Source organism: Dermacentor silvarum, unplaced genomic scaffold (genome assembly GCF_013339745.2).
Source record: "Dermacentor silvarum isolate Dsil-2018 unplaced genomic scaffold, BIME_Dsil_1.4 Seq254, whole genome shotgun sequence".
NCBI lineage: Eukaryota > Metazoa > Arthropoda > Arachnida > Ixodida > Ixodidae > Dermacentor > Dermacentor silvarum.
The window spans coordinates 44,045-60,001 of NW_023605934.1; the positions used below are offsets into that span (position 1 = coordinate 44,045).

The 15,957-nt window shown below is 44.6% G+C and overlaps 1 protein-coding gene across 1 annotated transcript; it reads left to right on the forward strand.

Moving 5' to 3' along the window:
• The first annotated feature begins 230 nt into the window (after nt 1–230).
• LOC119434817 (uncharacterized) lies at nt 231–9,320 on the forward strand. The gene is made up of 4 exons (XM_037701871.2): nt 231–321; nt 939–1,000; nt 8,006–8,145; nt 8,935–9,320. The coding sequence occupies exons 2-4, from the start codon at nt 949–951 to the stop codon at nt 9,250–9,252; spliced, it is 510 nt and encodes a 169-aa protein (XP_037557799.1). The 5' UTR covers nt 231–321; nt 939–948; the 3' UTR covers nt 9,253–9,320.
• Nucleotides 9,321–15,957: the final 6,637 nt, after the last annotated feature.

Below are 15,957 nucleotides of genomic sequence, written 5' to 3' on the forward strand. Positions count from 1 at the left end.
TGCAACTTCTGATCTGACCCTGATAATTGGCCGCCGAACAATGGAGCTTCTAACTTTTGTACGTGATAGCGGGAGCGGGTTTTTTTGGGCATGGCAAGCATTGCAAAACGCCCCCTTTTGTTATACATTCTTATCCGCACAGAAATTAGATTGCGCAGCGTTTTTGGAGAAGCAGTATGCGTAATCTTGTTATCAGAATCAAAGATTGAGCACTTAAGGGAATGTTTACTCATCGCTCAGCGTCCTATAAAAGAAGGCACAGCCACTGGCAGCCACAGGGTCCACCAGCGACACAGCCACTCTACGTGCTTTCTCGGACAAGTAAGTGCTCTATCGTTACTAATTGGTGAATAATGCCTACCTCTGTGTGTACTACTACTCTATTGTGACTGCTGCGATTAATAAGGCGCTGTTGCGCTACTTCTCGAGGCATTAAAACTCATGCGGCCAGGCTTGGTCGCATACATCCACATTGTTTGCATTTTTTCCCAACCATGTATCAGTTTGAAGCAAAGAAAGTAACCCGCAGTGGTAGCTTAATGGCTATGGTGTTGGGCTGCTAAGCACGAGGTCGCAGGATAAAATCCCGGCCACGGCGGCCACATTTCGATGGGAGCAAATTAAGTGCTGAAAACTCCCGTGTACTTAGATTTACGGGCAAGTTAAAGTACCCCAGGAGGTTGAAATTAATCCGGAGTACCCCAATAACACCGTGCCTCATAATCAGATGGTGTTTATCGTACGTAAAACCCCATAATTTAAGCAAAGGAGGCTATCTATAGTAAATGCAATCCTAGATAATTCGCCAAACACATCTAATTCATGGCGTTTATATGTATTCGCAGAGTGAAAAATGTTGCATCCTCAAACATAATACTAACCGTAGTTGTTCAAGAGACCGACTTCTCAGGATGACTTACGTTCTCTTCATTTTTCAGGGCAGGCAGAATGAAGGGAGCCGTTGTTGCTTTTCTCGCACTTTGCGTCGCTGCAGTAACCTGTGAGTACAAGCACTGCACATATCACTTTGTTTCACAAATCTCAAAAAAGTAATGGTAAGAAGTATGTAGTTCTTACTTACTCCGTATTTAATACAAAAAAAAAAAACTTTGAAGCATAACTACATCAAGATAGTAATTTGCAGTTCAGTTTATCACAGTATATTGCCAAATTTCTTTTTTCGGTTGATGAAAAAACGTATTTCGTTTGAAATTTCAGTGAAATTTCAGACTTCAGATGTCCTGCATGTGTTCTTGCAGAAATTTGTTTACTCTTGTCCCAACAGTGGGAGCTTGCCGACCAACCATCTTTTAACAAAGTTGGAGAATAAAACTAATATATCACACATATTGCACACAGTGTTCTCTCAGACTTTGCGACACTCCAGGCATTTCCAAGTGAGACAGCGTTGCTATGATGGTTGCAAATCTGGTCCAATTAACGAAGATGTTAGGGTTATATGAGTGCTACCAGTAACGTGCCCCTACTGAAAAAAAATACATAATTGGAAAATACATTATCACAAGCCCGGAGACGCCAACATAGGTTAGTGTTATAATTGATATTGAGCTGCGGCCTCACGACATTCAGGATGTTACAAAAGATTCATTGGAACCCAGAGTAGCTTAAGGCGGCAAAATGAGAACAGTAACTGTAGATTCCATGTAGTCATCACTACAAGGCTGTTGTAATGCTAACCAGTGCTTTAAGAAATCATATGGCCGCTCTAAGATAAAGCTTTTTGTTGAATTGAGGACAACAATTTTCTACAGCTTGGCGTGGTGCCAACTAAAACTGACATGGAAGCGACGCATGCGTTGGCCCCGTGGCACTTCCTGTTAACGATAAGTAGGTTGCCTTGTCGATGCGCTGTCCCTTATTCAGCGCGAGCACACGAGCTTTAGTGCACTGTTTTATATGCGGCCTGTTTTAGAGCACTGAATTTTGGCGCCCAAGCGAGCATGTCCCGTGCGCATTCTCTATCTTTCTCTTTCTCTGTCTCTCTCTCTCTCTCTCTCTCTATATATATATATATATATATATATATATACATACGTAGCTTTCACGGGCTTTCCTAGGGCCATAGAAAATATATATCACGTTACAAGGAGAAAGTTAAACACTACTGACCTAGAAGAAAATAACTTATTACTTTAAGTAAAGCTCTTCCGCGCTTTACCTTAAGCTATACTGAATTATATGTTTCTTTGAATGCTCTACAACTTTTACGTTAGAAGTTCTACTTTCAATTTAATACTTGCAAAATTGGTTAAATATTCTACACTTCTTATACCATTTAGCTTAATAAAAAAAATCACAGCATATCCACGGGGTGAATGATGATGAGTGGGCGAAGCTCCGGAGGGAATCATCGGATCTCCCGCTTAAGGGGACGCTAGCACAAACGCGTTAGAAACGTGCAGTACTCTCTAGTAAGGGGGAGCGGCCACAGCGTCTTACGCAGCCATTTACACATGCCGGAACGCGCACCGCGTTTGCCGAAGCCATCACATGACTGCTGAGAGAGTATACCCCCCGTATTCATAAACGCTCCTCGACTTGAACTTGACTTGCCACCGCCTTGGGCAGCGCGTTCGAAACGCGTTGAAGGTAAGGCGGAGAGGCCACAGCGTCTTACACCAGCTTCTTACACGGGCCGTAACGCGCTAGCACAAACGCGTTAGAAATGCGCTAGAAACGCGGCCTTTCGTTAATGTTGGGTATTTATTGCCATCGTGGTGCGTGTGTCTATGTGCGCTTCGTGGCGTAGTGGGCTAACGCCGCGCGCTCGGAATCGGGGGGTCCCTGGTTCGATTCCGCGCTACGGACACAACTTCGGAATTTTTTTTTCTCATTTTTCTCAGACTGGTTACACACTACTACGACGACGACGGGGACGTAACGGGTGCCGCTATAAGGAGCTTCGCTCCTAAAAAAGTCGCACTTCCGCCCAAAAAAGCAATGCATTGATTGCAATTGCAAAGTATTAGACAACAACACGGAGCAAGGCTTGTAGTTTCATTGGTCGTATAAATTGCAGTGAACTTTCCCTTAGTAAGTGCGTTGCCAAGCACGGTGTCACCTATTCCGTTATTCTAGTAGACCACAGGTTATCATCTGCTTGCAATTATTTCATTACCTGCTCCGGTCCACTTTTAAAGACGATAGTCTTTCTTGGGTACTTAAACGCTGAAAATTTGGTCTGTCTGTCTATCTGTCTGTCTGTTTGTCTGTCTGTCACCCGATTCAGCCACCCGGCCAAAGTTGGACCACTTGCTTACCGCCCACACTACTTAAACTGGTACGGCTGTTCATACTTGTGAACGTTATCGATCACAAAGTAAATATTACGCATATCTGAGGCGCAACATCACTAAGTAAGTATTAGGAGGTGTGTTCCTTTAATAGAAAATACATAGATACGTAACTCTAAAGACCCTAGTTTCTTAAGCTGCGCTCAAAATGCCATGCTATGCGCGCCGACGAACGACGTTCCCCGACTGCGCGCCGACGAGCGCCCTCTGCCATGGAGGAAGGAAACCCTCTGCACAAGCTCATGTTTCCCGATGTATTGCCAGATGGCGTCCATGTCTCACGCAGCGCCTCCTCAATTTTATCAATGCCAGCCAGATGCGGCCGATTCAACATAAAGGAAGCGCTGTCTGAGGCAGGGCAAAACATAAATGGCCGCTTGATGAAATAATGCGGTAAAATGAAATCTGTTCAAACAAACCTTCATACCAGGACGGAAATGGTACGAGAACAGCATCACGGGTGGCCGCGGATCAGACCAGCACTCATGTAGTACGGCCGGCAGAAGACTATCGTCTTTCGACGACATTTGCAGCGAAGCACGCAGATACGCGGCACATTTTTTTTTCTTTTTTAGTTTGAATATCAGCGAGAATATCACCGACGCCCATTCTCTCTCTCTCTTCAATACTCCCCTCTTCTAGTGTCTCATTTCTTTCCATTTACAGTTTCATGGTCTTTACATTGCCCTCATATTTTCTGTGTTATCCTCCAAGTTTAGACGCCATAGGGTAACACTGAGAGAACAAATGGTGCATATACTTTCCGCACTGCTCGTAAGGTGCCGCTCATGAGTGATTCGTGGCACGTGTTTGCCATATGCGTGCGGATTTGTCTGCACAGTTTGCTTGCGTAATCATAACGCTATATACGTACCACGGTAGTCCTGTGGCTACGGCGTCGCAGTGCTGAGCTCGAGGTCGCGGTTGCAAAAATGACTGTTTATTTATATACATGTATAAGTGCACGTTCGAAAAAACAGGCGCTCCACTACGACGTGGATTATAATAAGAGTGTGGGTTTTGTACGTGAAACCTCACAATTTTATTTTATAATTGTACTGCTCTGCGGGTGATTGGCATACGCAGGAATGCTCCTTCACATCCGTAAGAAGCTAGTTACTATACCCTGACTCTTGTTTCATATTACAAGACCCCCCCCCCCCGCCCTCCACTCCAATAGAATTTTTTACGCTTCTCTGCAAATTCATCTTAAAAACGCAACTTTAGGCTGTCGTGGAAATCAAACACACTCTTTCTCCAAACATTCCGCAAAAACGCGACATACCGCACGATCACTTCACGTTGTACAGACCTCTGCCACGTGTTATTGTGTGCGCGTGCTATTTCTTCATACGCTGGCTTTATGAAACCAATTACTAATTATGTATGTAATCGATATACACACTTATATATATATATATATATATATATATATATATATATATAGAAACCAATGGTAACCTTTATGCAGTTTAATCCACAAGTGTTCTCGGATGCCAGCTTCGGCTCTCGAGTCTAAAGTGTATCTTCGGAAAGCCTACAGTATAATAAAAAAAGAGGCTTATTATCAAACGAAAAGTGAAAAGCAAACAAAATAATCCGATTGATGGACATTGCATATACTACCAACTAACTGTTCTTGAATCTTGGAAAGCGATACAAGCTATAAAATGAGTTATTGCGTCGAAAGTTGAAGTCTGAAGTTGTTTATAGGGGGAGCTCGGCAAGTAATTACCCAATACTCGTTGCCTACCCAATTATCGCGGTATGCGATGCGCCATAGCTGGATTTTCCAGACTCGCATGTCAACTAACCGAGGAAAATTGTTTATAGTTAGCTGAAATTGGGAACACGTTGCGTATGACGCAAGATCAAACTTTAAACTCGGTAGATTATTCGTCGCGTGTGTAGAATAATACTTGTACAAGCGTTCCGCAGCATTAGAAGTCTGTAATGCGAATCGCGTAGAAACTTTGCCCAATGTCCCAACATACCACCCATTCAAGCTCTGCGGAGTGTTATACGTTTGTTTTGCGAGTTGCGCGCAATTTCAGCCGACTGGCCTGACATAATTATAACTGCCACCCATATACATATTCACACAAAATGAGCGGAAAATTACGGATCAAATTCATGGGAAGTTCAATGCGTGTAAAAGTCATTTGGCCTGTGGAACAACTTTTCTTAATGAAGTATTCGCAAGAGTTATGCAGTAATTATCCGCTGTGCTTCACAGTGTCACGAGACAAGTGTGCGTCCAGTCGAGTTCATGTTAAATTAAATTGTTACCAATCTGGGTGTTATGTGTGGGGAAACCTTGACGTTTCAGATGGCGTCGTGCGAGTGTTGGAAGTATTTAATGAAGCAGCGTCTTTTTTCGTTATTTTCTTGTGTAACAGAGACATGGCATAAGTTTCTTTTGTTTCCTCAGTGAACTAAATAATGAAATTTAGTTATATTTGGTGAAAGTAAGGGTCACGTCCTGGGGTAAGTGTGCGCAACGTAAAACACGTTATGGTTAAATTACAGCCGATGTAGTAAATTACTCATTCACTCTCTCCAGGGGGAAAACATGTGTTTCACGAATGACGTAGAACTTATCTAGCTGTACTGGAGAGAGAAAAGGTGAGAAGGGAGAAAGGAAAGGCAGGGAGGTTAACCAGAGTTAAGTCCAGTTTGCTACCCTACACATGGGGAGGGCAATTGGAGAGTGAAAGAAAGAAAGACAGAAGACCAGAGTCTTGATGGTACTTTCACACGCACTAAGCTAGGTGCAGCATGTCTACAGTCGGGCACTCAAGTCTGTCGCCTTCAGGTACTGAAAAAGAGCTCGAATGGCTTTCTGAGCTGATGAGCTGTGAGGCCAAGCTCCCAAGACCTTTGCTTCGGTAAATGATCTAGCTGTACTAGAGGTATTATAACAGTCACCGAGCTCAAATTTGCTAATAATATGGCGAAGATTATGGTTGATACGCGTTCGAAATTGAATGCGTAGGTGAAGTGCAACTTTTTCCGAAAAGTTTCCTAATCAAGAGGTGGAAAGCGATCCATGCAGTGATCGTTTTAAAAGGGTGGGGTCGTCGAGTGATTGGTATGCGGACAACGTATTAAATTGCATGGCTTCAATTACACGCGCCTGAAATTACTAATGTACCTGCTCGAACGAAACTATTTCGCTGGAAATTTAGCCATAATTGCGCAAGGTCGCAGAAGTCTCTTATGTCTTCTTTTGTTTTTTTATGTTTTTTCTCACTTAATTCTGTTACGGCTATTTATACAAGCACAATGTGATCACCGATTCTGTACGAAAACTGTGTAACTGTCAACTTTACATTTTGCGTGTATGCACTACTTTGAACCAGCAGGCGAAGTTGAAAAAACTTTGACTGTACGAACAGGCACTTCTTCTTTAACCCGTAAAGTGTCCTAATATTTAGAACTAAAGTTACCTTATTCACATTTTATTTTCATGAATTATTTTCAAGCGACATTTCATCAGAAAACCCTTTAAATCTTTTTAAGCCAATTTTCTTCGTGTTTTAAGCGTGAAAATGCTGCATCACTGTCTGGCAAAGTCAATGTCGTCTTCGCTTTCCGAATAATTACTTTCAGTAGGAGAAGCGCGGAGAACACTATCATCATCCCATTCACTCAAAGAACAAAGCTGGTATATCGTTTCATCTTTCACTTTCGCTGTCAGAGTCGTGCAGCGACTTTCTATTGCACGCACGACCCAAGTGCGAGTTTTCAGTGGCCGACGCCATTGTTCCAAGTCTACCAAAAGGCGCAAAAAACGCACGATTGCAAAAAAATAGGCCTTTGAGCGCTGACAAAGTGCTACCATCTATTTAATGGAATAAAAACGTAGAGCACGCCTCTCCAGCGCTGACAAAACGGCTACCATCTAAGTTTTATAGCACGAATAGCAACTTAAAAAGAAAAAAAAAGAACACAGCGAAATAACCATGTATTTTAAACGCTTCCAATGCAGCTACCTATGTAGAAGAAGAAAAACTGTGTGGACGTGCAGAGTCCTTGGCCCAAAAATTCCTTTCACACCAGAAAAACTGAAGTCATCTTTACCCGATTACGTTGTCGAGTACCAATATTAAACTTCTATCATCACAGGGCTGGTCTGGTGCCTTCCACTCTGTGCCCATTCTGTGGAGAAGATGAAACAATAGATCATTTTTTCATATTCTGCCGCCGTTTTTCTTCTTTAATGAAAAATATTCTAGAATCAAAATTTACACAGCTTGGTTTAAGCTTTCTATTATAAATATCCTTTCTTTAGGAGCCTCCTCTCTTGGAAAGTGCCACAGGGATATTTGCTCAGCCGTGGAGGAAATTATAAGTGTTTCAAATAGATTTCCTTGAATTCCTAAATATTTTAATCTTGTTCATTTTCTGCAGTTAGCTTTACCGATTTTAGTTTTAAAAAGATTGCCTAATTCCATCCAAATCTTGGCCAATCCCCCGCAGTGGGTATGCGCCATCAGATAAGGCATACCATACCATACCATACGTGCAGAGTTCGTCCAAACCACGTTTAAAGCAGGAATATTGCCATTGACTAGCTGAGCTCTGCCAAAACACTTCAGTGGTTAACGCTGAACCTGAATTGAGCTTCCGAAGCATTGGTGGTGAGCTACCTGTCTTCAGTTCTAAGGATAAAGTTTCGCACTTTCCAGGCTCGGCGCACGTACTATCCCAGGAAACGAAGAAAACACAGGAAGGTGTTCTGAACCAGGACTTGGGAAATGAAGTCGCACTTGTTGGAGAGCTGCTGCTAGAGACAGCTGACGTGCTCGCCAAGGACAACTCGATGCAGGTAAATTCACAGGAGGGTTGCAGAGGAGGGTTTCATTGCTGTGTTGCGTGTGTAATCGGGTTAATTCAACAAATAATGTGAGGCCAATTATTTTGGCCTGCATGGCGGTTTGGAAATGTTCAAACACGGAATTAGATTTTCATTACAATTTCCTTCAACTTTACAATATAAATATGTGCCGTAAGATACGTAACTAAGGAATTTTCAATGCCATTAGTTTATACTTAGTGAAGTGAATGCTTTATTGTTGTTTTCTTTCGTGCAAATGATGTCCGCCTTAGTAAAAGATTAATCTGTGGTGACGTGATTCAAATAACATTGGTGGGCTAGTTTTCTTAAGTGTTCAATGTAGAAAAAGACCACACTGTATATCCTTAATCTATCACATATCCATAGTATCTCGATATTCTTGCAGAAACTAACCACTGCCGACATCACACAAAAAGTGAGTGCTTTTAAGCAACTGTTCAACGATGAATACGATCAATGTTTTTTTTTATAGCGCGAAAGCCATATGTTACTAAGTAGACTGAAAACAAACCACAGCTTGGAGCCACCGTGGCTACGTTCACACAGACGTTCAATAACATAAAGGAAACGCGTGCGCTAATAAAGTAAAGTGCGCTAATAAAGTAGGCCGCTGAAACAAATCAGCCAAATCCTTCAGTGTTTTGACGCACTTTTTTTCAAATTAAGACATGATACCTGTAAATTTTGTGGCCACAAGGTCAGTATGAATTACTAATTGGTACATTATGTGTTTTTACAATGGTCATTACGTCAACGCAGGATGATGAGTACTTCCTAAGAGACCTGTTAGAAAAGGCAAAGGATGCACTGAAGAACGCTGGTAAGAAGATGAAGGAGGTCGCACAAAATGCCGTAGATGACGTGAAGACAGCCGTGCAAAAGGCCATTGAAAGGACCAAGCAGAAGGCATCGGAAAAGGCTCTCGAAATTCTGGCAAAGGTCATGGGCGATTCTCTGTCTTCGTATGCTGCTGAAGATTCGGGCGCGCAGACCGCTTTCCGTCACAACGTTGTTCGTAAGCTTAGGCGCACTGGCGAGAAACTTGTGGCTGCGGGCAGGAAGCTTTCAGGCCACTAAAGAAGTAAAATGTATGTTCACAGGCAATTCGAACACGAAACTTGAATAAAGTATTCTTGATATTGCAAGTCCCACTGTGATTCTCCTTTCCTAAAAGAACAAGGGGTCAGATTCCGCGAAATAGCATTCTGCACAACCTGCCAACTTTTACTTCAGCTACAAAGGTGACACAACTGGTATGTATCCTAAATATGTTAAATCGATAGCGTCCTTAGCGCAATGGAAACTTCAGCATCGAATACCGTATATCCAGCTTTTCTGGTGATGATTATGATGAGGATGATGATGATGATTTATTGGCATCCCCTTTGAAACGGGGCGGCGACAAATAGTCACCTAGCCTGCTTGATTTAATGAGGTGTACTATACATGTACCTTATCTAGCATTTTTATATACCTCTCATTATTCATTTTCTTTTAAAAAAATTTACCTTGTACCGCTACCTATGATTTTAAGAGATCAAGTCGTATCCATCTTTTCCCTGCTTTTTTTTCACCAGTCTCCTGCTTACCTCTACGGTTGATCTGTTGATGTTTCCTTCCACTTTAAACCCAAGCGCTTCTGGAAGTTGCACGTTACCTACAGTTACCGCTTCAAACAAGTAAAGCATATCTGCCCCATCCGGCGCCTTGTACTGAAACTTATGGGAAGCATTGTTATATATAAAGAAGAGTAAACTGCAGCGCAACATTGGATTCAAGTTTCCGCCTTTCTCGCGTAACAGGATGCGGAGTGATTGGTACGGGGTCATTTATAGCTGTCCGACCTCGAACTCCGAAAACGGTTTTAGTTATTCATTCTATATGTTAATCTTTGGCCTTAAGCCGTATGTGGATTTTTGTCCAGTCGATACTTAAGAAAGAAAGAAAAAAGAAAAAGAAAGCCGGCGTGGTAGCTATAATTAGTGGCTATGTAGTGGATAGGGCGTTGTGCTGCTATACTGGAGCTCGCGGGTTCAATTAAGATTGCGGAATTTGATGGGAACCAAATGGAAAAAGACTCGTGTACATCTGTTTAGGTGTACATTAAAGAACCCCAGGTGGTGAGAACTAAACCGGGTGCCTCTTAATCATATCGTGGTTTTCCACGTAAAACCGAAGAATTTGTCTAAATTAAAAAAAAGAAAAAAGCAGGTGGCTGCGGTCTCCGTCTTTTTTCTGGGGGTGTAAACAAAATAAAATATTCTCGAGTCTTATTTCCAGACAAAAACATGTTACGCTTATCCTATATTTCATACACAAATGTAATGTCATTGCCAAACGACCGCTCAACTAAGCAGCTTGTATATTATAAACGGCTGCTTTCAGTTATCCGGTGCTCTATCATATAACGACGATAATGAAACAAAGGAACGGCATGTCTCACATACACGTAGAGATATGTGCAGATCTGTAGCGTTCGTTAAAGAAGTTAAATGTGGTACCACATGGGGCACCCAGTTTTAATGGGTTGCAAACATGTTGAGACTGTCAAAAAAAGTTGTCCTTGTCTGAATCAAGATAGCAGATTTATAGGATGCCCCACAACGGGGCGTTTATATTTAATGACAGCTAGGAACTTGTTAAGCAGGACAACACCCGTGTGTTAATTCTCTCAGGCACTGCGCTTCTGCGCAACAGCCGAGACTCTCCAGCAGCACAATCATTCGGAATAACAGTGCTCAGTTGCATCAGTCACTCACCTAATGGTGAGACTTCAATAGTGCTTTTATTCGTTACATTCGAACGCAAACTATTCGGCGTCGTACCGTATATCAATAACACTTGCATATATATATATATATATATATATATATATATATATATATATACGTCACTGCGTCGGATGGAACACGTGGCCCACCCCCCGAAAATTAACATTCACCAGTTGGAACATTGAGTTTACCCTCGTTCAAAACCAACTTGGCCCACTCCCCACATATATAGGCACCACCCAAAAATTTTGGGTGGCCCATCCCCAAAACTGACTTTGCCCAATTCAAAAATTGAGCTGACCCACGTTCAAAAACAACCTGTCCCACTCCTGTAATTGACCTGGTCCAATTCGGGCATATGATCAAGTGATCATCACCGTCGCCAACAAAGAACCTTAGTTGCAAGATCAGATGACGAAGTGATGACGTCATGTGACAACGTCACGTGACATGGACGTGGAAATAGTACTCTTAAAAACATCTGCACCCTTTGGGGCTGTCAACAAAAGTTGACAGTCACTTTAGCACACGCTAAAGAGGATAAAGTAAAAAGCCTGCGGGCGCTCACGAGACATCCATTGAAAACTTGACATTCTCAGTCGAATGCGTTGTTACTTCCTATTACTTGTTTTCACCCACCAAATGTCGTGTGTTTGAGTTCCTTACATAAGTAGGCCTTAGTTTCACGTTAGCACCAAACGTCGTGGGTACGACTCCCACCGTAAGGTCGTGAGTTCGAGTGCTTGAATTAACTGTAGCCTAATTTAGGTAGAGTTAATTATGCACTAGAACCCATGATGTTTGCGGATGGCGCCATGGTGGCACCAACACATGGTTGCATCATGTGGCATGGTGGCATCCTAATTAACGACGCCTTAAGTAATACCAAAGGTCTTTGGTTCGAGTGCTTTAATAAACTTATATTAATTACCTTGGCCTTAATTACCTTGGTCTTAACACCAAAGGTTGTGGGTGGGATTCGTACCAAAGGTAGTTGGTTTGAGTGCCTTAATTACCTATATCATAATTAGCGGTGCCTTAATTAACTTCGGCCTAATTACCACACAGTCGTGGGTTAGAGTGCCTTAACTGACTCTATTTCATTAAGGTAGAGACAAATAAACACTTAAACCCACGACCTTTGTTGGTGGCCCCATGGTGGCAGCAACACATGGTGGCACCTAATTGACGTCGCCTTAAGTAACACCAAAGGTTGTGGGTGCGACTCCCACCAAACGTCGAGGGTTCGACCCCCAATTTTCTTGTGCCAACGAATTTTGGTGCCAATGAATTTTCCGGGCGATAAAATTTTTGACCCATGAGCCCTATACAGCTTTCGCCCTAACAATCGCAATCTGCCTTACCTGCGTTACCTTTGTTGAAAACTCTGCGCTTACTACTTTCCCGACTCGAGTGCTATGTCAGACGTATAACGCGTATGCCGTTCCCAACTTGCAATTAGCGGGCTCGCAGCGTTAAAGATATGAAATGCGGGCAAGATACATGACGAATATTGTTGTGGGACAAGCCCTAAAGAGTGCGAACTTTTAACAGCGGAGCTGTTATGCTCTAGTTTCCAGCAGATCGCTGCTTTCGTAGACTGAGCGCGTGGACCAAAAAGGCCGTAGCATAGCAAAAGCATATAGTCGATGTGCCCCAGCTGCCTTTAATGGCCGATGGGTGTTTCTCTTTGGCTGGGGACCTCAACCACGGCATAGCACATTCGCTAGTTTCGAGTGGATCGCTGCGTGTGTAGAACGATCAAGTAGACGAAAAAAAATCACAGCATATCCACTGAAGTGAATGATGATGAGTGGGCGAAGCACCGGGGGATCATTCGGGTAAACCACAGCTACGGACGAGAGATAAAGAGAGCGCGCGTCGGGAACGAGAGACTCAAGGTAGTTTTATCAGCTGTGTAAACTTGGACATGCAGCAGCACCAGCAACGCGCAGAACTGTTGTCGACGCCGTCGGCGTTTTGCCCGCGTTCGCACCGAACGCGCGCAAAGTGGAACCGGAACCGGAACGCCATCTAGTGAACACTTCATAAAACTACAGGTGGCTACATACTACTACTACTACAGAGGGAACGAGCCACACCCTAAGGAGATTCGCCCCTAAAATGTGGGCACCTTGCTCTAGTGGTGCAAGGCTTGAGTAAACAGCAGAGCTGGTGATCCACCTAGCTTCTTCCAGGTTTTACTAGGCTTCGGCTAAGTTTTGCTAGTAAATGCTAAGTTAAATTATGGGGTTTTACGTGCCAAAACCAGTTCTGATTATGAGGGCACGCCGTAGTGGGGGGACTCCGGAAATTTGGACCACCTGGGGTAGTTTAACGTGCACCTAAATCTAAGTACACGGGTGTTTTCGCATTTCGCCCCCATCGAAATGCGGCCGCCGTGGTCGGGATTCGATCCCGCGACCTCGTGCTCAGCAGCCCAACACCATAGCCACTGAGCAACCACGGCGGGTAATGCTAAGTACTGCTATGTACGGTATTATGAATGTGCTCCACGCCGATGCGCAGATTCTCGCTTGGCCGGGCGACGCCCTTCAAGATTAGCGACTTCTTCGGGTGTCCGGATTTTTTTTATTGCGATAGCAATTATATGGACACTCAAAAGCAGATTCCTGCCGTCGGCGTCGCCGTCGTCGTCGCCGTCGCCGTGAGGTTCCGTATGACGTCAATGGAGATGGAATCGTCGCCGATGATAAGTGGTTCTTGAGGGAAAGGGAAAGGTTGGCGCTATCTTCTGCAGCCCTTGAGGGAGCACGGCTCAGCGCCAACGGGGAGGGGTAAGTGGGAGCGAAAGAACTCGCTCATCGCCGCGCGCCGAACGCTGTATGTACGAGTGAAGGGGTGCGAGGGGCGCGCGCTTTCACGCGGAGTGAACGCACGGCGGAGAACAAACGCGCGTTCTGCGCCGTGCTCCCTTAAGGGCTGCAGAAGTAGGCGTCTCTTTCCTCCTTTACAATCACCATATATGTAGAGCAAACGCGCCTTCCTCCGACGCGCGAAAGGCCGTGGGGGAGGGGATGGAGGGGGAGGGAAGGGAGGTGACGTTTAGCTGCGGCACCAAGTTCCTATTTATATCAGAGGCTCCGGCAACAGTAACCAACGCCGCACGCATTTTGAGCGAACGCGGGAAAAACGCCGACGGCGTCGACAACAGTTTGCGTGTTGCCGGTGCTGCTGCATGTCCAAGTTTATACAGCTGATAAATCTAATATCATTACTCCATATAGCTCTCTACAAATTTGCTATCGCAATTGATGCTTCGCCTTTCAGGTGAAACTGCGATAACTTTTTTTGTCGTCCCATGTCAAGGCTACATGTACTCGCCACAGAGTCAACGAGAGTTTTGCCGCTGTCGCGGCAGCTCCGAGCTTAATCTCCCCAGTGACGTCACGGCCAAGCTGCGCCGCCACACTTGCCGAGGCGAGGCTTGTCAAAATATTCCGAGCCACCGCCAGAGGCGCCGGCTGGAGTCACGGACACCGCGCGCGTTGAGCGCGAACGCGGGAAAACGCGGACGGCGTCGGCAGCAGCTCTGCGCGTTGCCTCATTGGTGCTGCTACAATTTCTTTCTCTCTCCCCTCTTACTTTCTTTTTCTCTCTTCCGAGCATAGCGCGCGCCGCGAACATGCCTCGAAGTCTTTCGGCTGTCTGGGACGACACAGAGGTCTAGACCAATTTATTGTCAAATTTCTCCAAAGCGGATGATAAGAATATAAGTAAACCCTTTTTTTGCAGTACACATGCACAGTACTTCACACCCAGAGTGAATATTGTGCGTAATTACTTCCTATTCCATTTCGAAAAAGAAAAGTTATAAGACAATGTGCAATTAATTGTACAAGGAGTCTTAGGAGGATATAATTAAATTTCTTGCACAAGAAGCCGCATAGAAAGGAGCAGTACATAGGCGTTTAATGAATGCTTATTCAATATTGCAGTTTGAGTGGAAAAAGAAGATGTCCAGAATACATATTTGCAATTTAGTAAAGAGCCTTGTTTAAACTCGGGAAGAGTTACATATCGATGTTGGTGTCCGACAGGCCGGCATGGAGGAAACAAACTACAGGAGGGAGCGTCACGGGACAATCTTGAAGCCTAGTCATAAAAAAAAGTTGTCGCAGTTTCACCTGAAAGGCGAAGCATCAATTGCGATAGCAAATTTGTAGAGAGCTATATGGAGTAATGATATTAGCTTTATCAGCTGTATAAACTTGGACATGCAGCAGCACCGGCAACACGCAGAACTGTTGTCGACGCCGTCGGCGTTTTGCCCGCGTTCGATCAAAATGCGTGCGGCGTTGGTGACTGTTGCCGGAGCCTCTGATATAAATAGGCACTTGGTACCGCAGCTAAACGTCTCCTTCCTTCCCTCCCCCTCCCCCCCCTCCCCCACGGCCTCTCGCGCGTCGGAAGAAGGCGCGTTTGCTCTACATATATGGTGATTGTAAAGGAGGAAAGAGACGTCTATTTCTGCAGCCCTTAAGCGAGCACGGCGCAGAACGCGCGTTTGTTCTCCGCCGTGCGTTCACTCCCCCTGAGAGCGCGCGCCCCTCGCGCCCTTTACTCGCACATACAGCGTTCGGCGCGCGGCGACGATTTCATCTCCATTGACGTCATACGGAACCTCACGGCGACGGCGACGGCGACGCCGACGGCAGAAATCTGCTTTTGAGTGCCCATATAATTGCTATCGCAATAAAAATATGACGGACAACTCACGAAAAAAGTTGTCGCAGTTTCACCTGAAAGGTGAAGCATCAATTGCGATAGCAAATTTGAAGACAGCTATACGGAGTAATGATACCAGCTTTATCAGCTGTATAAACTTGGACATGCAGCAGCACCGGCAACACGCAGAACTGTTGTCGACGCCGTCGGCGTTTTGCCCGCGTTCGCTCAAAATGCTTGCGGCGTTGGTGACTGTTGCCGGAGCCTCTGATATAAATAGGCACTTGGTGCCGCAGCTAAACGTCGCCTCCCTTCCCTCCCC